The following is a 25,538-nucleotide window of genomic DNA, read 5'->3' as shown; positions in this document are numbered from 1 at the left end:
ATGCACATCCTAGCCTCCAGCTCTGACTGTACTCCCTGCTTATTTAGAGAACTGACTTTTGCAGAGTGGGGGAATTGAGTTGGTAGCTGTGAAGAAGGGAGGGAGACCTGTGTTGATGAGTAGCAGTGGCACTCTATGGCTTTCCTTTAGCATAGCCAATGTTTCAAGTAGCCATCAATACCCAGAACAAAATCAACACTAAAAAATTGATCTGGGGCTTTGCCAGCTAGTGTCAATAACTGGAAATCCTAAGGCAAACCTTTTTTAGCAGTTCAGAGATTGAAGCGATTGTTTGCAAATCATTTACTCAATGCAGACGCAGCTGCCTCAGTGTGATGGACTCCAGCACAGCATCTATGCCAGGCACTTCCAATTTCTCACTGTCATTCAGTGTCTGATTCATCCTGTCAGATGGGCTTGATTCATTTTGGCCATTGTTTCCCCGCTTGTAAAATGAATGTGATCATAATCTGCTGGTTGTAGTATCTGTCTGCCTCACTTGAGCTATTGTGCAGGTCAGTTCCTGTCCGTGCTCTGCGCCGCAGCTGAGTGGGAAACAACGGAGCCTGCGAGTGCTGGCAACGACGCGCTCCTGCTTGGGAGCATTGAGAGAGACTTTGTGTGCAGTCCCTCCCAGCCCCCAGGGCTTTGGATATAATCGTTGAAGTTGGGTGCCCCTCTCTGTCAGCCTGGCAGGCCCAGCTGTGCCTGCACTGTGGCCTCCCCCGAGTGCTGTGCCAGCCCTGGTGCTGCTCCTCCTCTACCGGACCTCAGGTTCTTCCTTCCCCTCCATGAGCATCTGTCCCTTTCCAAGGGCAGGAAGCTGTCTGCACGTAACACAGAGTGCATCAGCAGCAGGGAACGGACAGGAATTGTGCAGGGTTGGCACTGCCCAAGGCAAAGGGGGGATTAGGGCACAGTTTTCCGAACATCACTCCCTGCCACTGCTGTGTGGGCTGCATCTCTCTGCAGTGCCTCACACCATCCTCTGGAAACAGGGAGGACAGGGGGAACGAAGGGAGCTGCATCCCACAACTCTTCAGTTCCTGTTTTTTGTAAGGCTTGCAGGTACTAAGGTGCTGAGCAACACTGTGACAGTCTCTCCTGTGGTCCACGATGATGTAGTATTACAGTGTGCTCAGCTGTGGCTCCCTGCAAGGCACGTGGACACCAGAGTTCTCGCTCAGGCCATTAACATCCAGCTCCTTTTTATAATGTCTCTTCATCCCTATCTAATGAAAATTCACACCTGTAACGTGATACAGTGTCTGCTCAGAATATCAAGGTGCTTCACATGTCTCTCCTCTGATACAAGGAGATGGTTTAATTTGAAAAAGGATTACTGTAAGTGCAGTGGGGAGACAAAAATCAGATTTACCTTCCAGGCTGAAGATTTAGTAGGTATCTTATAAAATAACACTGTTTTCAATAAAATTACCATGAAGAGAAAAACAATTCAGTATGATGTAGGCTTTCTATACTGTCTTAGTAAGTAATTCTAATGGACAGATTAAATCACAGAATTAAATTTTCTGTACACATTTTAGGCTCACCTTCTGCTCAAGTAATTGCTGTTTAAACAGGAAATTTTGTTTTAAAAGATAATATTACAGTATTCAGAACACGTTTTGCCCCAGAGCTGAGGTTACAACTTCTTGTTTATTTTTGATGTTTTGAATTTAGTGTTGTAGAAATAGGGTGTCAGAGAGTTGCATCAGCTATCTCAAGAGCAGAGCCCTGTTACATCATTGTTGATAAAGGCCCTGAAGGAATGCCAGTCTAATGCTTGTGTGCTTGTGCCTTGGTGAGGGCCCTTACTGAGGGCAGCTGCATGATGCATTGTGCTTCTGAGGTGCTATGGCCTGGTATACAGTTGGGAGGAAAATAACATTCGAAATATTTTACTGAGGGGTCTAAAGCTAGAATGTGTACAGAAATTTACATTCTCTTCATCACTGATGCTGCTGGGAAATAAGTGAGCCCCTATAAGTGACATTAAGGGTCCAGCAGCAGAGTGGTGATTCCTGTCCCTGAATTGCTGCCTGGTTGAGATGTGAGTGTGAAGCAGTGACAGCTGGGGTCCTTAATGAAGTGCAGACAAACCAGTCCTAATAAAAGCTGTTGTATCATCCATCAGCTGCTGTGTGTGTGCTGACATGCATAACCAGTTGCTCTCTAGTAATACAACCTTTACGGTCTCCTGTTATGAACTATTTAGCTCTGTGACACCTGCTTACTAATTACATTGGTGCCTTATTAGCAGTTACTTATTTCCTTTGATGCAATTGCTCACTTGAATGTGTTCTTGTGCACCAAGTTCCCTCAAAGTACTTAAAAATAGTGTGCTGTTCCTACAAAGCCGAATGACGGTGAAGGGGGGGATGGAAAGTAGAACTGTAGAATGGTTTGAGTTGGAGAAGGCCTCTGAGGTCCTTAGTCCAGCCCCCTCTGCAATAAGCAAGGACATCTTCAACTAGATCAGGCTGCTCAGACTCCATCCAGCCTGTCCTTGGATGTTTCTAGGAATGGGACACCTACCACCACCCTCATTGCAAAAAACTTCCTTATATCTTGCCTGAATAGACCCTCCTTCAGTTTAAAACCACCACCCCTTGTCCTGTCACAAAAGTCCTGCTCAAAGGTTTGGCTCATCTTTCTTATGTTTAACAAATTTAATATTTAACTATTGAAAGGCCACAGTGAGTTCTCCTTGGAGCTTTCCCTTCTCCCATCTGAGCAACACCAGCTCTCTCAACCTGTCTTCATAGGAGAGATGCTCCATCCCGCTGATCAACTTTGTGGCCTCCTCTGGACTTGTTCCAACAGGCCCATGTCTTACCTCTGCTGAGAGTAGATGAACTTTGATGTCAGAAGGGTTTGAAATAATGAAGCACACACAACCTCCAAGCTTATATTTAATGCTGAGCTGTCCTGTACACCGGAGGGAGCTGAAAAGTGCTTTGATTGTTCTCACCTTGCTTCAAGGAAATTAAAACCCCTCATAACACAGACAATAGTGCACTGCTTTAGGTCCTGGTTGCTTGTAAAATCATTTGCCTTCAGATGTCTATTATTACTTCAGTAGCATTGAAGATAGGTCCTGTGAAATGCAGGCTCTTTCAGATAACTTGTGCATTGAAATTTCCTTGCAGATGAATTACTTCAGAAGGAGCAGAACTACTCTGATGATGTTTTGGCCAATATGATCAGCGAACCCAGAATCAGCTATGGAAATGATGCTCTCATGCCTTCATTGACGGAAACCAAGACCACAGTTGAACTTCTTCCAGTGGATGGAGACTTCAGCCTAGATGATCTTCAGCCATGGCATCCCTTTGGAGTTGATTCTGTTCCAGCCAATACTGAAAATGAAGGTATGTACGATAGAGGGAGAAACCATGGAATATTCTGAGCTGAGCTTTTTGGTTTCTCTTCATGTTGTTCCCTGAAAAATGACATTTTTCTGATGTAAGATAGAGGTTCTGAAATATAAGTTTACAGCTGGTCTGCCGTGTCAGTTGTGTCTCTTTGATAGAACAGAAAGCCCTGACTAAGATTTGGAATTCAGACACACAGTACATTTCAGTGTTGAGCTTACTTTCCTTTAGAAATAAACCATAATAAATTCTAGGAGATTATGAGTGACAGTCTTTATAAGATACATGACAGTGAGCCAAGGGAGATAGATAAGTTCTTAGGTTTGTGCCACAATAAAATGAGTGTTTTAGTTAAGGTAGAGCTTTTTATTTGCAGGCATGAAAATGATTACAGATCCAGCACAATCCTAGCATGACAGATGATTTTTTTATTTCCCACTCTACGCTGGTTGTCTGGAATGTACTGCAGAAATGTTCTACATACTCAGCAATGCAACTGGGCAGTGAAAAGTTTTTTCCTGAGGAGTATTTTATGTTGCTTATGGAATAATCTATTGAAGTGACTGCTTGCTACTTTTAATAATTTATGTATAATCTGGAATTGGTAGTTCACTGGTAGGCACTGGAGCCAGTTAGTCAGAAACCTGAGGGACTTGGATCACGTTATTCAAGTTTCTCCTATTGTGTTTATTTTCCTCTATCAGTTCAACTGCTGAGTTACTGATGCCGAGTTAATCACATCAGTGAAAGTTTGTTACTGCAAAGCCCCAGTAGAGTCACAGAGCCTGGAACTACAGAAGTCTTTTCAGGCAAATTTGTGATTTGTAGCTGAACTGCACAGACATTACTATCCTCCCGGTCTTTTGAAGCCACGGCCTTAGGCCATACCTGCCCTCGGAACAAGTTCTGAGACCAACTTTACACAGTTAGTCTCACTCCAGCATGATGTGTGAGTGACTGTGGGCACCTGGCTGCTTGGGAGATGAAGCATGAGACATGGACATAGATTTGCTAGTTTTGGTGTTGGTGGCAGGTGAAATCAGTGGAGTTAGAACCAAAGTGGGTTGTCCACAGGAGTCGGAGAACCAAACGCTACGATCAGGCAAAAGAAGAGAGCTGCACAAAGGTCAGCAAATCAGTGAGGCAGAGGTATCTCAGGATCTGAGGGGAAGAGGAGAGGCTGCTCAGGAGGGGGGGGACTAAAATCAGAGTGCCAGGGAGGGACCCAGTAAAAGAGCAGAGCCAGAGCAAACCCCGTGGATGGACCAGCAACAGGGACCAGGAGGCGGGAGGTGGTGGCAAGGGCTCCAGACGCGTGTGAAGGGCACTTGCAGCCGGGTGACAGTGAGAGCAGCTGGCTGGAATGCATCAGGCGAGGGTGCAGACGGCCAGCCAGGCTGGCAGGGTGAACCTCATTTTCCTGGGGAATGAGCTGCAGCCTGCTACAGTGCACGTGTCAAGGCTGTCTGCCAGGAGCAGGTCACAGTCTGGCTGCTGGTGTCTGTCCTGCAGGAATTTTCCAGTGCAGCTCTCACTGCAGTTTTTCCCATAGCTGAGGCATCCAGGGCGTCAGTTTCTATACCTACTGCCTGCTTTTATGAAATTTGGGGGGGATTAATTACTTTTGATATCTGTCCTCCCAGCTTTCAAAATATACTGATTTCAGTCTCCAAGTTCAGAAGTTATTAGGTAGACAGGTGCACCCAGACATACCCACAGTTTAATCATATAAGCGTATTTTTCCTTCAGAAACCTGGCTAAGCTCAGAAATTAATAATGAAAGGCACATCAATATGACACTGAATTTCCATAGGCAAGTATATTGAGCATGGTTCTCCTTATGAAATGTAAGACAGCAAATAAGAAACAAAAACTCTCCTGCCTGGAATCACATATTGTTTAATTATGAATCCTATGTGTTTTAATGCAGTATGTGGTTTATTGCAGCACTTCTTAATGCTTACTGTGGAAATCTCTTTGAACTTTCATGCCTTCAAGTTGTTGGGGTTTAGTTTTGGTTTTTTTACATCAGAATTGTATTTTTCATGAAGTTATTGCAGCAAACAAGTCTGTTAGGCCAGCCGGTTTTTATTGTTCAGTTCTGAACGTTTAGAAGGTGAAATTATTTGGTGAGTTAAACCTCTTCAAGTCCTTCTTGTTTCCCATTATATTTCTCTGTCATCTACCCAAACCACAATGTTGTTAATGTGATCCTGTCTGTAATACCTTCTTTCTTTCTTTAGACACTCATTCTGCACCTTTGCCTATAGCATCAAAGGGGAATTTCACAGCTTCATTTTTTGCCACTGTGTTTGTCTCCCAGGTCTTTGTTCCAGAATCCCAGGACTAACTGTGCTGTTTGTCTTCACTTCCCATGCCTCTTTTCTTGTGTGACCATGGTCTTATTTCAGGTTTTGTCTACATTGCTTCCAAAAATGTGTTCTCTGTCTTGTTCTAATATGCTTCGGTAGTAGCAAGAAGTAAATAACAATTGACGAGATTTTCTCCTCCTTTTTTTCCTTTCCCTGTCCACTGAAGATATTTATGCACAACCTGTTTTTCACCCAATAAGCTTCCCTTATTCAGGGAGGTTTTTGTATTTTATACAGAACTGAGCAAGTCGTTACTGCTTTACGATGAATAACCAATGATCAAAAAAGGTGTAAAAATCACGTGCTAGAGAAACCTCAGATACCGTGGAGTGACTGACCATTGCACTGTTAGGGATGGTCAGCATCTCCTGCTGCTGAGACATCCTGAGCATCTCAGCTTCTGTTTGCTTGGGTGGGAGCTGGGGATGCTCAGTTTTGCCAAGAAAATCACAGCATGTCCCCTGTGAATGGCCCGGTGCCTGGGGAATGTGCCGAGCAGGTGACCCAGCAGATTGAACAGAGACTAACAGAGGCGTTTCAGATGGCAGGCAAGTTGCAAGGTCAGTTGTTGATACTGTTTTGGTCTAGTTTTAAATTTAAAGTCAACTTGTTTAAAACTCTGCTGAACACAAACCCAGCGTGCTGCCAGCTTGGCCTGTGCAGGTGGGTTTCTAGGTAGAGGAGGGTCCCAACCTCTTCACTGCAAAGAGCTGTTGCACTGTGTAAGCAGTGGTTTTCTTCAGTCCTGAGCAGGCACACTGGGTGAATCATTTACATCATTGCAAATTTCTGTTAAAACAAATTTCTGATGGGACTCTCAGTGTCTGAGAGGCAACAAAACAAATCCTGGAGCAGGCTGGGTTAGGACCTGGGATCTCACCCCCTCCAGTAGACACTGCAATGAGACTTTTTGTTTTGGTTTTTAATGAACCATTTTAGGAATGCTTAAACCAAAACGTTACCGTGGCAAAAGTGGAAGGAAATGCAGCCGTTAAATCTTGGTTTCAAAGTATTCAGTATTCTGTGTAGAAGTGATGAAATTATACTACAAAAGAATACCTTAAATTTGTCATTAATTCCCATGCCTGTTTCCTTCCATGGCCCTGATCTAATCCCAGGTCTCTCCAGGAGATATTAATAATGTGTTGGATTGGTATGTTGTCATGTAATCTTAAGGTATCACAACTCTATTTGAAATTTTCCCAATCTGAACCACATGTTTAGGTGAAAGGATGGGTTTTATGCAAATAGTTAATTTTTCTAAAATTCCTTTTACAGATGTATAAATAAAAATAGTCTAAAAATAAATAGACCTTGAAAGTGTAGCCTAGCCCAGTATTTTCTGCAAGTATTTCCTTCCTTGTTTGCCCCTGAGGTGGTTTCCCTGTAGATGTCCATAGAAGTTAATTCAAAGCAGCAGACAATTCACTACACTACTTGCATGACTGAATGGATGTTGAGCGTATTGTGACACAAATTAGGTTGGCCAAAAACCACTCTCTGAGGACCCTGCAGTAGGAACCACCAAACTGTCAGGAAATTTTATTTTAACGATGAAAAACACACCTTCAGAGGTGGAGGCAAACCCCCAAGAGTTGGGAAGCTCTGACACTGCAAAGCTCCCTGGGCATTTTGCCAGTGACTAACCAGGTTTGGTGGTTTACTCTTTGTATTTTAGCCTGCAGTTACAGATAGCCTTAGTGACAAGTGAGATTCCTGTAAATGTACTGTGTTACCCTTATGACTTGTCCAGTTACTTCCTTCAGCACTGTTTTTGGTAGGTGAGCATCTCACAGCACTCCTCACCTGCTGGTTTGTACCAGCTCTTTGATGCACCTTTCTCTTATTTTTGAAAAGAGAAGCAAACACGGTTCTCTCTTGCTCTTCTGAGATGTATTAGTGTTAGATAAAGGTGGGGTGTGTAGCCTGTATGAAGCCTGAGGAGTCATTGTAAGCATATAGCTACCAATTTAGTTTGATGAGTCGTTTTGGAAAATTAATTTCTAGTCTTAATTCAGTGTATTTCTGTGCATAGAAAATCAAGAGAAATATGATTCTGGAACATCAAAACGAATGAAGGATTTTATAGTAACACACAGTATATCTTTGATGTTTGATTATTGATAAATGCTGTAATAGGTTTAAATTTGTCCCCTCTTCATCATCCGTTGTGAGGTGATGTGATTCAGTGAAACAAGCGGTGAGAAAACCCACAGACAAGATTTTCAGAGTTAACTTTGGTTTGTGCACACATTAATACCAGGGCAGAGCAAGCAGGCTTTAAAATGCAACTGAAATTCAAAAGGTGGTAGCTCAGGGCTCTCCAGAAACTAGGCTTTCTTTGTATTGTGCTGCCTGGAATCATGATCTGCTTTGGAAGACCTTTGGCTCTTAGCTTAGGCCTCCAGTTTTTGCCCTGCAACTGGTTTGTGACCTTGACCAGGTCATTTCAACTTCTGTGTCAGTTATGAAGTGTGCCGGTGATGTCTGCCTTTTCCCTGTAAAGCACTTCCAAAATTATAGATGACAAGAACAATTATTCATTATTAATACTTCCACCTCACCTCAAATATTGCATTACCCTGAGGTCAGTCAGGTCCACACTACTGTACAACAGAAACTTCCTCCTCCATCCTTTTGTCCCTTCACCTGCTCCCATTTCAGTTGCTGCCCACAAGCTCTCTCTCAGTTCTCCATAGCTATGGGCATGTAGGGTTACATAGCAGGAGGAAAATAAAACCCCCTCAGCCTTCTGGGTAGGAGGCAGGAGTCAAGAGGACAGAGGAGGGGTCTGCAGGAGCAGTTTAGGTCATGGCAGTCCTTGGTTGTTCCTTCCCTTCACTCCTTGCCCCTGAAAATCGCTGCTGACCTGCGTGTGGGTTGGTGCCAACAATATTGAAAACCTGGCAGAAGACATTAATAGGAAAATACTCAAAATTGTAGTTTTTAGTTAAGGGTGGAAATTGAGTTTTGTACAGAGCTATGTAAGGAAAGCAATTACATGGTCTGCTAGTGCCACTCTGAACTGCTGTGAAGGGAAGTGCCTTGGTGGCTTGTCTCTGCAGCACCAGACCGGCAAGCTCTGTGAAAAGTTTGCCCTTCTGGAAACGCAAGCGAGTCAGATATGCCAATGCTCTTTTATTCTGCAGCTACTCTAAAGCTGACTTACTGCTTTTTTCCCAGAGGCAGGAGCTGTTGCAGCCATCTCCTGCGCACAAAGGACATGGGAGCCGCTTACAGGCTCTCACTTAAAGGTGTGGTAGGTTGGTTGTCAAACCCACAGGAACAGTGGCACAGGCTCCCTGAGAAGATGGGCTTTTCTGTTGCTTAAGTCAGCAGTCTCCTCAGGTTTGTGTGATTTTCCGGTGCCAAGTAAGATGAGCAGATCTTTGTGATTGAAAACTGAGGTTTTGTCAGGTTTCCTAAGTTATTGTTGCTCACTTACTGCTGCTAAAGGCTCATGCCTCAATCCAGAAATTCAAATGAATGAGAATGCCATGTGCTAAAAATTCTGAATTCTTCAGGAACAATGTAACACTGAATTTCTGAATAGAAGTTCTTTCTGACACTGTCGCTTGGATAGATAAGGAAGGCAACAGGATTGCAGTAAAAGAGAGAAAAAGAGGGGTAAAAACCTGAATGTTTGGACTTAATTGAAGAAGTAGGCACTTATTCAAACAGCTCTGAGTTTTGCAAATCCTGTTTTTCTGTTAATGCCAGTGAGCTCCATCAACCTTAGATTTTAGCTGATAAAGCCTTCGTAGGGTAATACAAGAGTTTTGTCAAACTGCAGGGCACACAGGTGGATAGAAAGTGGTGTTTCTTCTGTGGTTCCCTTTCAAAAACTGGAAGACAAATATGCTGTCTACAAATCACAACACAGAGGAATGAAGTATTGATTGTAGTATCAAAATACGCTTTATTTTTTTCAAACCTTATAGCTAGTGCTGTAAAGATTCCCTGATGAAAGGAAAAAGGATAGGTTCAGTAGGTTTATAAATCAGTATTGATCAGGAGCGGCTGCAGCAGCTCATCATGTCTGTTCTGGCTGCCAGTTGTGATCAGACGATGGGAAGAATTTTGCATATAATGGTATAGGTTCGTTCTACTGACAGAAATTCTTTGGTCTTAATGGTTTCTCTCTTGAAGCAGAAACCAGAATATGATGTAAAATTGATGCATCAGCTGTGAAGCTTTCCTTGTGAAGTCATGCCCTTCCAGGACTGACCGAAGGCAGATCTTTTCTAGCTGTTGCTTTGGTAACTCTGTTTATGCACTGTGTGTCTCCTGCACTGTCCCAACAGAAGAGCACTCGACTTTATGATTTTGGGGGATTTTGTTTATTTTTGTTTGCTTTTTTGTTTCTTTCCTGCACATGCCCAGTTGAGCCCGTGGATGCCCGCCCGGCTGCAGACAGAGGACTCACCACACGACCAGGTACATGACTTGCATGGCTTTTGCCTAACCTGTGTTTCCTGGCATGCATGTGGTCTGCTTGAGCTGAAATGATTGACCTTTGCTTTCGTGTACCCGTCTCATAAGATGTGATGCTATTCCATGACCCAAGGGAGTGTTTCCACACCAATTCCCCCTTTGTGAGTGCACTCCATGTCCAGAGTGTTCAGGATGTGTGCTTGCAGAGGGAGTGGGACCATAGACGCAGAACTGAGTCATATCTAGTTCCCGTCCCTTCCAGCAATGTGTTGGCAGGTGCAGGAGGGGGTAGAGTTGGTACCCACTAGTGCAGACACTGCTTTTAATTTGGGAATATATGATAGAAATGTAGAATCCTCTGCGTAGAGTGTACAGAGTCCAGAAAATTTGGGCTAATAATTGATTTCAGAATTTGCATACAATTTCAGAATTTCAGGGGACATTAATATTTTTTGCTGTGGTACTTATCTTAGTTAACTCCAGATATCTAAAAATTTGTATGTGTTATCCCTCTGGATTCCCTGAGGACACCTTTATGCAGCTATTCTTTCCATTCTAGGACAGAGAAGAGTGATTATTTCTCTTCTGTAGGTACCTGTGCCTTTTCTGTTTCAGAGTAATAGGAGATGAGTAGCTTGGGCCAGGCTACAGATGTTTGGAAAAGTTAAATGAAACAATTTAAGTTTTCAAAAGGAAGAGATATTAGCTTTTCACGCTGACTTGTTTTGCCTTTTGGGTTTTTTTCCTCTGTTTTTTTGTTTAGGCTTATCTGGAAATGGCTGATTCCATTGAGAGCAAACTGCCTTTTGTTTCAGAAGTTACTCTCCAACCCACAGTGAGATGAGATTGGTATATTTTAGGGTCAGAATTATTTCAGTGTCATAATTGTGGGGTTTTTCTTCAGATCAGATTAAGCTGATCAATCTCTGTATCCTTTTCCCCTTCATCTTGTCCTCCAAACATCTGCTAGCATTATGGACAACACCTCCCTAGTGTTTAAATCTTTCTGATAACTCAGCTATGTTTACTGGCTCGAGAAATTGTGAGAGGTAAAATCAGCTCCTGTGTTGCAGCAATTGGGATACATGTCAGAGATGGACAGGTGGTGTGTTCCTAGCACTGCTTGAGGAGTCTGACATCTTTACTTGTGTTTAGAGTCTCAATTAATTCCGTGTAGAGAGCCTGGAAACAGGTACAGAGCAACATTGCCGAAAGTCATGGATGGGATCAGGGGACATCCCTCCAGTAATGCATTATCTGCCTTCTGTGTTACATTTCTTCCCCAACAGCAGTGGCAGTGTCATCACAAATGAAACATTAATATGTTTAATCTGAATTTCTAATGCTAGTTCCAAGAAATTTTCTTGTAATATTGAAATTTGTGATTGTTAACAACTTTCATTTCAGTCATTTTGAAAAATATCCTGTTACGAGGCCCATATTTATTACTAAGGATTGTTCCTTCCTCCTTTCTGTTTCCTCATACATAGACACACATGACAGAAATCCTTGGTGTCCCTTCTCTGGAGAAAGGATTTTCTCACACTGCTGCATTCTGGTTTCAGAAGGAAATTATATGTTTTAGTCAGCTGTATCATGGCACTTTGTTGGTTGGGGTGATACAAATAGTGCTAAAAGTAGAGGTAACAGAGGTCATGAGTGATCTTCGTGAATGTATATGATAGACTACTGAGTACAGGTAAAAAATATTTCAGCATGTGACCATTATGTCTTGAAATTTCCAGTAGATGCAGTAACTTCTACACTGTGAAAATCACATGGGATATTTCCTCAGTGTTCTGCTCAGGTGCAAACACGGTGCTCTCCAGGGGCCTGGGCCACTTTCCTTATTTTAGCATGGAGTTAAGTAAAGGCCCATCCTCTGTGTTTGGCACAGGGACTGACCCCCTCCAGCTTGCCAAGGATGCACTGCACTCATCCCTGCCTGCTTCCCTGGATAGACTGAAATCTCCAACTGCTGTGCCTGCAATCCTAATTTCACGGCATAAAGTGTCTTACATGTACATGTGAAATAGGAATTCTGACACAATAAAGTAGTGCTAAATGTACTATATACATATCATAAACATGTTCTCTTCACTGTTCCTGGTAGACCTAAAGTTCCTTATGCCTTTCATCACCATTTTCAGACTTGGGCAAACTTTTCTTACTGATAGAGATTCTGTCAATAACTGTCCACATGATTTTTCATCATCCTTCAGAAGTGATTTATCTGTGACAAAATTTCAATTCAACAAAAATTTGTAACAGTCTCAGTATCTTCGTAAATTAGGAATAGAGGAAATGAGATGGATGCATATTGGGAAATAGAAAAAAATATTCCAATGGTTTCAAATTGTGTGTTTTAAAACTGTTTTACTTGCTAGTTACAAACAAAATTTCTATATTAAAGGTTCTAAAAGGAAAGGAGATACTTTCTCTGCAGTCACTGTCCTTTTTGGGATAATCTGATATTATAGTTTGGGGCTATTTTTTATTGAAAAAGAAAAATGTAAGAAAATAATAGATTATTCTGCAGCGAAAAATGTATAAACAAGGGAACTGGAGGCAGATTAATACATGCAGCTGCTTTTAATTTTTTTGTTTGAATTGCACAGCTTTTATTGCTTTCCTGAAAGGTTTGCCCTTTTCATGGTCCCGACTTTACGGGTGGTGCCTCTGCTTGTTTGGCTCAGGTGAACAAGGTGGAACCCTAAGCTGCTTCTTTAGGGTGAAAATACAGGTGTCAAGTCAACCTGCAACAGTCCAAGCCATGGAATAAGAACAAGTGAATGTTTTGTAGCTGCTCAAAACTCTTGAAGAAAATGAGCTTTGAAAGAACTAAGAAGACATACAAACACATGCCCTTTTTTCTCTTTTCCATTTTCTTTGTACCACTTTCTGCCCACACAGCGTTCTTTGAGTGATCACTATGTTTTTCTTAAGGGTAGATCAAAATCATGTAGATCATCTTTGTCACTTTCCCTCAAGAGGTAATTTGTTCACAGTACAGAGAAGAATCACAAAATCATAGGATACCAAGTTGGAAGGGAACTTCAAGGATCATCTGGTCCAACAAGTATTTAGTTGATAGTAGTTTTTTCATGCCTAGAATATTTTTACTTCACCACGTCGTTCTCTCTTTAAAAAAATAAAGTCTATGAGTGAAGTCAGAAAAAGTAAAGAGTTGTCCAGTCCATAGAGCAGAAAAACTTATGAATAAAGACCAAGTTTAAAGCGTTTACTGAAACTTATGCCAGTTGTCTAAGCCCCCACCTCTGTTGCACTCTACCTGGGCTGTCCACAGTGGAAGCTTGAATTGGAATATGATCTACATCAGTCCCAGGATGAGAATAATGTCAGGAGGGAACCCCATTTCCTAGTATAGATAAAACATCAATGTAGTTCACATGAGTGTTTGAAAAGGAGCCTAGTGCTTCAGTTTACTGTCCTTCCCCTTCTTTATTCACAAATGGGCCAGCAAAAACAAGAATTCTGCCTCAAACCCTTTCTTATTACCTCTTTCCTGGAAAGGAAATAAACGAGACAATAAAAAAGCAAAGGGAAGGAAAATATCTAGATGTACTAAGCAGTCATCAGCACAAACATAACAGATTTGTAACGTTTCTTCTTATTTAGAAATTGCTTCATACAGGGAGACATTACAAGGCTCCAGTCCAGTCTGAGAACTTCCACAGGGAGAGCTGCAGATAGAACGAGGACCTCTTTCATTGATAGTCTCACTGTAACAACTTTTTCGGTAGTGTTTCCTTCTCACCTGTGCCCCAGAGGTCACTTTTTCATGATGAACACTTAATTTCTTGCAGCTGAATTTTTAGTATCGGTTTATTAGTAACTTTTTTTGTTGTCTCTGTGTGTGTGCATGTATATAGAGAGACAAATACACACATAAAAATAATTAAAAAAAAAAGTCGTTAGAAACTCATTTTTACTCGTTCATTCAGCAGGTTTGATCTGTGGAAATTGAGTGAAAATTGGAAAACAGGCCATCAGAAGGATTTTGCTTAGTATTGGCATATTTTCTGTAATTCAAGGTGATAAAGAAAACCAGTGGTCTGTTCAGGGCAGATCATACTTTCATCTGTTGCAGAGTTGCAGCTGTAATTATACCACCAACAGCTGTAATTACATCACTCACAGGATGCCCGTAATTCACAATGCAAGGATTTTATTATACTAACTGTATTACTTTCTTCCATGAAGTATGGTTTAGATTTATTGGGGGTTTTTTGCATTATCCCAGCTCATTGTCAGCTGATTGGTTTTGCGAACATTTAATTATTTTGCGGAAATATTGCACATAAAGCTTCTTCTTTGTCCCTGGCCCTTCTGCTAATAAGTCAGGACATGGTGTCTTTATTGCATTATATAAAAAGCTGAGGGGTTTAACTCATGCTTGCAGAGGGTCAGTGAGCCTAATGGCTGTCCTCTAGAATCATTAGCACATATGCTGCAGTCTGTATGAGGTGAGGGCATAGAGCAGCTTGGTGAATTATTTATGCTTTTTTTGCCAGAAATTGCCAGGGTGTTTTTTTTCCCTGTCTCAGTGATGCTAGTTCAATACAGTTGCCTTAAACCAACTATCTGCAGCTACTAAATAAAAATCATTAATGGATTTTTTTTTCCTTTAGATCATTTTGGTTTGTTTTATGAATCAGATAGATACTAACTGCAAATGCAATTACAGGTGCATATGCACAGCATCTGAATTGACATGCCAGAAAGATTACTGAACCAGATTGTACTTGGTTTGATTATTCATTTCTACACACATGTATTCTGAGAAAGAATTATTTTACATTCAAATCCAATGAGGATCCTTTTTTTAAAAAAAAAAAAAGGTAACAGTCTTTTTTGCACTTATTTTCTGCTTTTTCTAATTTGAGAGCCCCATAGTCATCCATGAAGTGAAAGTGAACTACCATTAACTTCCAAGGAGAAACCGGAAAGTTGTAGTTCTGTGCCGTCTCAAAAATACATAGTTCTCAAAGATACTTGAGTTGTTCTTACAAAACTGAGTATACAGTCTTTATTTTCATTTTTCAAGTGTACAATCTTCATTCTTCTTTTATTTCAAAACAAAGTGACCTGCACAAAGCCAGAGGGTCATATGGAAGTAGTAGCTGAACTTGTGGTTGGAACACACAGCTGGCTGCCTGAGAGGTTGTTCAAAGACTGCATTCCTTTCCATCCACCCTCTTTATTTTAGATGAAGCTTTACCCAGATAAAGCTGTTTACTACTCTTGTAACAGGCCTTGATTCAACAGATCTTTTCTTGTTCTTGCAGTGACTCAAACAGGGTTCATGGACAGGGAGCTGAATGTTTTCCTGAGTGCAGTCAGTGCGTCCCTTGCTCAAACTGCTACTTTAGTTTTCTCACCCACATCCACCTATTTCAGCTGTACTTCATTTCGACGCTTAATTTTTAACTGTAGACCACAGGCAAAAGCTAACACTGTTTCAGATCAGTGAGAAACAAAATCAGAAAACCTTTCTGTGTTTATGTAGCCAGTTAGTGAAGCAATTGCAAGCAGTGTAGTAGATAATGTACACCTGACTGCATCCTTAGTGGGATTTGCTGTATCTTCTTTTTTTTATTCTTCTGAGAGTCTAAATATATATTTACAGAAACACAGAAGCTCATGTATGTGAGTGAGTATAGTGTTCCTCAAAGCTTCTACTTCTTGTTCTTGTTTCATATGAGTAGTTTTTCACTCCATGTGGTTTGTTTTTTCCTTTAGGACAAGGAACAATAAGGCTTTTATACGCTGCTTTCTTGATATTTGGCAGTGTATCTGAGCACACGTGCATGTGTACACATGTATGTATAAAAGCAGTTAATATTGCTTATTAACAGCAATATAATTAAAAGCCTGTCATACGTAGCTCATTTTGTCGAATTTCACTAGGTGCTTTTAAATTCCATGGTTTTGATAACAAAATAGTTTTGTCAGTTTTTTTAAGGAACTGCAAGTTCCTTATTTGTCAGCTGAGTTAAGTATTTTGAAATTGAAGTAATTAGAAATGCCTCTCCCTAACGATAGTTTCAGAAGAAAAAGTACTAATAATTACCATTATTTGTGAATTTGCAATGAGGCTGTTGCTCTCTCTTTTCATCTTGTACATCGGCATTTGTGCTTGTATTGTGGATTTTGGAATCGGTAGTGAAAAAACATCACTCTGTCAATATTAAAGTTCTCATCAGAGAGAGAACTTTTCTTTGTATGCTTGTCTTCAACGCAAGGGTAGAGGGGTATTAGGAAGCCCTTGCAACTCTGATCAAAGTTTTGAAAAGACCCTGAAGTTTTTCCTTCTTTGGTTGCTGCCTTTGAAAAATATATCTTTGATTTTAGCATGTAAGTTTAAATATGTAGTGTCCAGGACAGGAAAGTGAATGAAGTGGAAATTAGGAGAGTCTGTTAAATAAAAAGTCTCAATTCTGTAATTTAACCTTGTGAAAAGGCATATATAATCCCATGCATATATATATTTTCCAGGTATTTAATTGATTGCAGTGCAATGTCATGCTTCTCCTTACTATATAATCAGTTATTTGCAGAAGACCACAGTTTACCTTAGGTCTCCTTTTAGAAGTCTTTTTCCTCACTTTTAAGGGAGGTAGGAAAGGAAAAAAATTCTATCAGGTTTGTTAGTGCAACAGAAGATTTTTCTATTTATGACCTTTTTCCTGTGCCATCTGCCAAAAACAACTTTCAGTAAGTCTTAACATCATTAACTTCCTGATATCAGGTCCTACTTTTTGTTCAGATCCAATGGCATTTTTGTGGGTTGGTGAGTAAGGCCAGGCAGACCACCAGACCTTGGTCACCTGTCTCAAAACGAAAAGATTCTGTCTGATCCCAAGGCAAAAAGGATGGTTTAACCTGCTGCATGTTGGAAGTATGGCTCCCATGCTACTGTTTTATGGGAATGGGAGGAGTGAAGGGAAGCCTCAGAGAAATGGGGCTTTAGGGAAGCCTGAGCCTGCATTTTTCCAGCAGCTGAGACTACTGGTGAACTTGTCACCTCCTTTTGCTCATCGATGTGACCTGTCCTGCCCTCTGAAATGCTGCTGTAACTCCTGCTTGCAGCGTTAGGCTGTTTACTGAAGCCAGCAAAGCCCCACAGTCTGAGCTGTTGCAGCTTGCTTTCAGTAAAAGTGGTCAGAGCCCAAGAGCACAAGTGTCCAAGTCCATTTTCCTGCTCTTAGCAGTGGTGCAAACAGGGTATGTACGGATTTCACCTCTGCCTTATACCCCTGGCGCATCCACTGAGCTTTTGGCAGCCAGCATTTGACAGGTTCCAGGACTGGAAATTGTGTTTTCTCCGTTGGGTTTAGTAACCCCGTAGAAACATTTCTTCTTCACATTTGTTCGTTTATATTTTGAACGTCCTCATGATTTGTGCCAGTGAGTTCCACAGCCCAGTTGTGCATTGTACCAAATTGTATGTATATATATATATACACGCTTTCTTGTGTTAGCTTTCAATCTGCTGTGTCATAGCCCTGTTGGTGTCCAGTATTTCTTAGGAGAAATGATGATCGGCCATTTCCTGCAGACTTTCCCCTTGGCATTCACACATAGGCCTCTGACATGATTCCCCTTGGTTGCCGCTTCCAGTCCGAAGACTCCCAATTTTCATTCTGCCTGTACAGAAGCCGTTCCGTGCCCACGATCATCTGTGTCTCCCTGCAGGGTATCTTTTGTAGTTCTCCTGCCTCTGTGTGAGCTGGGGTGACCAGAACGGATAGCCAGGTTTAAAATGAAGATGCATAATGTAACCAGTGGTGTAACAATGTTTTCTGTTTTCTCTATTAGTGCTCCCAGCTTTCTCTTTGCCTTTTTGAGTGCACAGGGACTGCAAGGTCTCTGTCTCGGGGTGGAACAGAGCTACGCTAGAGCCTTTATTGTGTATCTATAGTTGGGGCTGTGGATCCCCCAAGCACCACTTTACATTGTATCAACCTTGAGTATAATTTCCCTTTTATTTTGCACTCGGTGTTCGTAATATCTTTCTGCAGTCCTTTGCAGCTGGTTTTACTTTGACTGTCCTCGGTTTTTTCTTTTATTTTTTTGTTAATTAACTCTCATGTCACTGTTCATACCCTTATCCAGACCACTTTGCAAACTGCACAGATCCTTATGAGATCTTTATGGTTCTTGCATTTAGAAATGGTCTCTCCTATGTAAGTGTCATAATATATCTGTGTCAGTACTGTGATATAGCATCAGAAACCAGAGAAACTTAAAGGGGTTTAAGTGCTTTATTCCTTAAAAAAAAAAGAAAAAGAAAAAAATAGGTAGAATTTATAGGGCAGACTGTTCAAGAAAATAACCATAAATACTTTATTGCATGAAGATGATTCCTTTGCATGGTTTCCTATGGAAAGAAACATCAGAACCTTGGAGTTGGATTGTCTGTACAGTCCAGAGAAGTTCTTGGGAAGGTCTATTCCTGCTAACTCATAATTCAAAAATAAACCAGGACTTGATGAAAAAAAAAAATTGCACATTCAAAGGCAATCAAAGGGCAGTAATTTTTGCACTGAGTACTGTGGAGCTTATTGGCACATGGAATTCTTCAGGAATTATATTTAGAGTCCAGAGAGACAGTGGAACAGATGAGCAGTCAGTAGTGTTGAGAATTTTAAAAGAGGTTCTTCCTCTGCATCAGAACTTAAGGTCAGCCCGAGATACTAAGAATGAAGCCTTGGAGAGAAGAGCTGGGGATGAGAAAATGCTAAAATAAATACGGGCAAGGAATATGAACCAGTTTGTTCTTATTACATTCAATAGGGAGAGGAAATAATATCTCATAAACACCATTCTTCTGCAGTGTTTGTACCTCCAAGAAATACAAATGTCAGTGCATTGATACTGAGAAGGGAAATAACCAGCTCCATGAATATCCATATGTTCTCTATAAGCTAGAGCCAGCTCTTCAGCATTCATAGATACACGTACAGGGTACACTGTTCTGCTGCGATTAAGTCTGGCTCCTTCTCCTAAGGCTGTTTTCCAGGAGGAAATCCTTACCTTCTTTCCCGTTAGACAGGTGCATCGTCTCTCCTTCACACCTGTAAGGGGGGAATAGGGTTGCTGCAAGCTGTGCTCACTTGCTTTACTGGATGTTTCTAGTAAAGAGGGACAGCTGTCATCTCTCAGAGAGAAGACAAGCCATGAATCATTAATTCTGAGTGGTATGAAATCTGAGAACAAATAAGAACTGTGTAAACCTGACAGACATTTTAGTGACTTACTGGTGCGTGTTTGTGCAAAAGGTACAGACTCGCAGGAAATAAGACAATACAATATCTGGGGTTCTCCTCCTCATACCGTGGGTATTGTGTTTTTTCCTCACAGCAACCCGAGCCTAGGGAGGAGGAAGATTTTGGCCTAAACAACAAATTTTCTTGACATTGCTAAAGAGGCTGTCAGAGCAGATCTGTCTGCAGTCTGTGAGCCAATTCAGGAGGCCTCTGTCGGTCCCTCACAGCTCAGTTCATGCAGTGTTTCATGCTGAAAGCCTTTGATGCTCCTACCAGTATGGCTGCGGTGGATTAAGGATCATTTAACAGAGGAATTCTACCAGCTCCTTCTGTGCCACCTCAGTGGGACCGAAACATCAGGCATACCTCTGTTTCTTCCCAGTTCCCTTTCACATTGCATCCCCCCTCCTCTGTGCAAATGATACCGATGCTGCCTTCTGTGGTAAGGGTGGGGTTGAGCAGAATCTTGCTGGCTCTGAATCCCTGACTTCATTTAATGCCTTGTCTTTGCGCTGCAGGTTCCGGGCTGACCAATGTTAAAACAGAGGAGATCTCTGAAGTGAAGATGGATGCGGAGTTCCGGCATGACTCAGGGTATGAAGTTCATCATCAAAAGCTGGTGAGTGAACAAGCTGTGCTTTCCACACCTGCGTTCTGAGTTGCTGATTCAGTCTCGAGCTAGTGAGTCACTTATGGCCATGTTTCCCCTCGGTGATGTGGATGCTGAAAGTGCCAACAAAAAATTATCACATGAACAGATTATGATTTTTCTGGTCCTCTCTTTGATGAGAGTAAACCTGGCATAATGTCAGTAGCGAGGATGGAAGGTCATCAAGTCTGACATGAGAGGAAGTTCTGACAGTTCCCGGCCTTGCTCTGCCATGTCCCTGGATGTGGTCATATGGACAGTACTTGTCCCACAGTCCATCTGTCATGGTCTCATAAATAAAGAGAAGGGCTACAGAGGAAGGAAAATGCTAAGTTTAAAAAAAAAGAAAATAAAAAAGACCCACAGCGTGGTGCAGCAAGAAATAGAGTGACACCGTTTCAGGAATAGATTCCTTTCCTGTCAAAGCAGATGGTGGTGGTGCACGAAGGAAGCTGAACACCATGGAGCATAACCTTTCACGAGATTGCCTGCTTGGGATAAGAGGAGCTTCTCCACTGGCCTTGATTTTACTTTGGCTGTGTCTGTGTGTTTTGTTCCTTAAGGTATATTAAATGATTGTTAACAGGTGAAGGGCATGTAGGAGCAAAATATTGTTCCCCAATTGAACTGTGCTTCTTATGAACATAAAAATGACAACCAAAAGCAATGTTGGTAAGAACAAGCATCTTCTAAAAGCTTTTTACAGTCCCTTAATAAGAAATTAAGAACCCACACCAGCAGCGTTGACTATAAATCTTTTCTGCTTCCAGTTCCATGGCTTTCAATATCCTGATATTACATTTGAAAGCTTTTTTTCTTAATATATTCTTAAAGCTAAGTAGTGCTGAAAATTAAAATTAACATGGGGCTCAAATTTGCATTTGAACCAGGCAATCACTATGTGAAAAGATATTCTGCCATCTCTTTGATGCCGAGAACTGAGAATTCCCAGTTTGACGAGCTAATCCAAAATGCATTAGCACTAATTTGGGAAAGTCTGATGTGCTTAGCTCAGATGGGTTAAATATCAGGACGGAGCATACCTGTACTGAAGGGAAGGAACTTGCAGGAATGTGTTCTTGACACAGTAGGTACTGGTTTGTCAGAGGCACTTCCCAGCAGCTCCATTCAGTGTGTGAGTGGTTTGATACCAACCCACACAATTTGGTGCTGGGAACTCCCCTTACCGTGGTGGCTGATGGGGAGTGCATTGCTTAAAATGGGACCTTTCTAGCTGCTTACAGCATTTTTTGTCATACTTCTTACTGATAGGCACAACCAGTATTGAAAAATTAGTGAGCTGTCTTCCAGGTTATCTTTTCAATTGAGACTGAGCAAGGAGTCTGGTCTCGCTGAGAAATATTGGACTGATGCTTCCAGGGCATTGCTTCCTTACCACACTCCATGTCATATCCAAGGCCCTTTTCCATTAGCTTTAATTAGAAAGCAGGGAGCAGAAAACACTTTGATCTGTGCTTTCCTTCTGTGTCCTGGTAGGATTTGCTGAAAGAGTCTCTTAAGGATATTGCCTTGAATTGAGCTGCACATTGTATTTTACACACAAACCTCTGAATTGAGCTGAAATTGCGGTTATTTTCTCCTCTATGGATGGTCATGTTTGAACTGTACATTAAGTTGATTTTCATGGCTCAGAGTGCTTAAGGCCTTCCTCTCTTGCATATTCGCTGGGGTATTTCACAGTGCTCAGATAGTGTGGTCACAGAATTTCAGTCCTGGGCAGGTAAAATTGACAGGAGAAATTAACACTTCACATCAGCTCATGCCAACACTGTCCATGGTGTGTACTTTCTAGTGAACTCTTAACTTTGTTTAAACATATTTCTTGCTTGTGCCTAGGAACAATATAAATATTTATACTGCATGCTTTAATACCTCTCTGAGGAAGGTTGTGTTTCTTAAAGAGTGCAAATGTTATACAGCTCATTATAATTCTCAGCTGGTTTCCTGTTTCCCTCTGCATTTTTGTTAAATACTTGTCAAAGTATTTAGTCTTTCAGCGTGAGGTAGTGTTACAATTCTGTGAATGTAATTTATTCTCTAATCCTTTTTGCCCATTTTGGCTAAAAATAATAATAAAAGCTTGCTGTTGACAAGCGGACAAAAGGGTTGTAAGATATGCATAGAAGTAAATTAATCCAATGTATTCCTTGAATACAAAACAGGACAGGGAAAACAATCACCCACTTTTTATACCTGCTTCTAAAAGCCAGTCTTATTAAATGCATTGTAAAGCATCTTGCTGTCCCTCTGTTTTGCCTTATCAATGCATAAAATTCAAGTGGATTTCATCTGGTTTTCACACCACTGTTAGGTCACACATGGGTATTGACATCATCCAGGCACAGCTCATTCTCCCTTTGCCCTGCAAAATCATGAAGCACCCCTTGGTGGTCACTTTAATCAGTGTGTTAATTTTTGTTGACCCTCGTCTCCTCGGTGTGAGAGTTCTCTCCCAAGTCGTTGTGTGCAAGTTTCACCGTTGTCCTTCAGGTCCCTCACTATTCTTTTATTGAAAAAATGCATCGTAGTCCAGACAAGCCACACAGATGTAAATTTATGAACACTTTCATGATTAGCATTCTAAAACTAAGGGAATGTGTGTGCTCCCGAGTTCCTCTGCTAAAACTCACCAGTCTTTGTGCAATGAGCTGGACTTGCTTACTCAGGGAATAAAGGCAGCTACTGTCCAAGACCTGTGTGAAGCTGAGCATGGAGCTGAGTCCCCTGCTCAGCCCCAGCACTGCCACACCACAGAGAATAGAGGTTTCCTGAATTGCTCTTCTCCACTTTTGAGCGCTCAGCACGGCAATCCAGGTTTGGGTAATTAGGAGGACTTGCAGAGCTGTTTAATTACTGATGCTTCAACAGGCTTTATATTGCTGAGGCAGCCGGGCAGGTTAGTCGGATGTACAGTGAGCTTTTTTTATTAACCACCTTCCTTTGTTCTTCCATTGTAGGTGTTCTTTGCTGAAGACGTGGGTTCAAATAAAGGTGCCATCATTGGACTAATGGTGGGAGGTGTTGTCATAGCAACAGTGATTGTCATTACTTTGGTGATGCTGAAGAAGAAGCAGTACACATCTATTCACCATGGGGTTGTGGAGGTAAGAAAAGGCTTCCAAGCACAACTGGTGTCACCTGTGCAGCACAGTCAACACACTGCTCTGTAAATATTAATTTTCAAAGGAAGAAACAGTGTTTTGGGCTACATTCAGAATTGTCATGGTTGAATCCTGCAGCGTGGACTCAAATTGCTTTATTTAGTAAATGCAGACACAATGTAAATCACGTTACATTGGGTATAAAACCACAAAAATCTCTTCTGGACTTATCCCAGACCAATCACCTCATAATGTGAAAGTTCATTTTATAGGAAATAGGACAGTAGCCAATGAGCAGATGCTGGGCAAAATGAAAAATCTGGTTTTACTGCTGCTGGGAATTCACACACACTGATTTCTTTATTTTATTCAAGTTTTAACACTTGAGGCTGGTCTTCCATGGCTTGTGCTGTGCACTGCAAGGATTTTCCCTATACAGGTATTTTATTATTCTCTGTTCTCTAAACAAGATTTTCTGTTGCCACCAACAGCTTTTGATCTGTGACTAATCTGAAACTCGTAGATTTGAGAAAAAAATAGTATATAAGGCTCTTAGGTAGAATTTTCAAGATGAAAATCCTTCTCAGCCTACCAAGGAAATTTGTGGTCAATTTACAGTAATTTAAAATACTTCATCTATTGCATGGCTTTAAGACAAGATCTCTTAAAGAAGTAGAAAAACTTAATTATGAGAACTGGAATGACTTTCATGTAACTTTCTTCCCTCTATTTAGTTTGCTGTGTGTCTGATTTTTAGATAGTACTTGTATTAGCAAGCACTCAAGACACTGGTATATTTTTGCCCTCCAGAGCCGGTATTTTACATTTTCGATTGAAACTTAAGTCTTGATCAAGTCATAGTTTATGTTTGTTCTACCTGGAGTCAAATGAACCTTGCTGGAGACACACATGCTTCAGGATGCATTTATTCCCCTGTCTGGGTCACTGAAGGGTCTTAAAAGTATTTGGGTAAGACTTTGTGTTAAGCCCGTGCTGGTGCATCGCTCTGCCCTTGCTGTGGTTGTCCACGTAGTTTGAAACCTTCCAAAGAGCACCAACCATGTAGGGTGAGAGTTGCACAGATACCAAGGTGTGCAGGATTTTCAGCCAAGAGACAGAAAATGGCAAGCAGGACCCTTAAGCTTTAACTTTCTGTCTGATAGCGTTCAGTGCGTTTTGTAGAGAATTGAGGCAGGTTTTAGTTTTAAACCACTGTCCTGATAACTGCTGCCGATGGTTGTGCCACTAGAAACTCTCATTTGGCCGAGTTAAGTGACAACAGAAAGGCCAGGAGGCTTGCTGGGCCAAAGCCCCAAATCAGACACCGAATGGGGACATACCATTATTGCAGCACAGCCTTAAAATTCCAGGTGGGCTTTGCCTGATGGAATGATGTGACAAAGGTAATCCTGGATTTCTGCGAGCTTTCTGCAGTGACAGTGAATTTGGAAATGTTGGCCTGGAAAGAACATGCTGAATAAGTAACTCACGTCAAAATGACAGCATCACTTAGGGAATAAAAAATTTTACAGATAAAACCATAAAGCTCCAGCATGCAGATGTACTGAGAATATTGGTTGATCTATAGTATCACACTGAAGATGGTTTCACCTTGTGGGTTTGCTGCATTGTGTCTGGCATTGGCAGCCAGGATTCCTTGTTCTGCCAGACTTGCTCTGTGGTCTTGGCAGACTGCATGGCCTCACTGTCTGAGCTCCTCGCCTGCAAGAGAGGCGTAACATCTATTTTTGTCCTAAGTTGGTGAAAATTTTGTAACTCTTGTATTGGGGACAAAAAAAAAAAAAACCCCCAAAGTTCCGTATGCAGTTGATGTTTAATGTCAAAATGTCTTCAAATTTAAGCTGTTCCATTCTAAAGAGGATTAATTTATTTAGACAGTAATGTGCTGTGCACAAAGCACAAAAGAGCAGAATCGCTTGGTGTAAAAATAACTGTACCTCAGCTCTAGGTTGGCTGAGTATATTTTAACAAATCTTGCAACCGCTTCATTGCGTGTCAGAAGTTACAGTGAGAATTTAACGCTGTGATAATGGATGCAAGATTGTAAAACAGCTCCTGTTCCACCTGTGTTCTTGTCTTCCAAAAAGTCAACTTTGTTATGCTTTCTCTCATTTCACTCTGATTTTTAAAAAAAAAAAGTTATTAAAAATCCTGCTAGACTTTTTTGAAGCTCTGAGGACAGATAGACTTGTCCTATTTAGAAGTGTCATAATAATTTTTTCCCTAGTCTGAGAATAACAATGTTCCAAAGTGGTTCAGACTCCCCAGGA

At 41.4% G+C, this 25,538-nt stretch overlaps 1 protein-coding gene across 2 annotated transcripts in view; it reads left to right on the top strand.

Moving 5' to 3' along the window:
• The window catches only part of APP (amyloid beta precursor protein), a 201,531-nt gene that overhangs the window by 170,891 nt on the left and 5,102 nt on the right, over positions 1-25,538 (top strand). For both annotated transcript variants that reach the window (XM_027902117.1, XM_027902116.1), the window contains 4 exons: positions 3,153-3,374; positions 10,133-10,186; positions 19,995-20,095; positions 23,104-23,250. In XM_027902117.1, coding sequence (XP_027757918.1) covers positions 3,153-3,374; positions 10,133-10,186; positions 19,995-20,095; positions 23,104-23,250 — 524 coding nt within the window. The remainder of the gene's footprint in view (positions 1-3,152; positions 3,375-10,132; positions 10,187-19,994; positions 20,096-23,103; positions 23,251-25,538) is intronic.

Source organism: Empidonax traillii, unplaced genomic scaffold (genome assembly GCF_003031625.1).
Source record: "Empidonax traillii isolate 1590-97213 ecotype Southwest subspecies unplaced genomic scaffold, ASM303162v1 scaffold843:size495593, whole genome shotgun sequence".
In the NCBI taxonomy this organism is placed as follows: Eukaryota; Metazoa; Chordata; class Aves; order Passeriformes; family Tyrannidae; genus Empidonax; species Empidonax traillii.
This window is presented reverse-complemented; position numbering and strand designations above follow the sequence as displayed.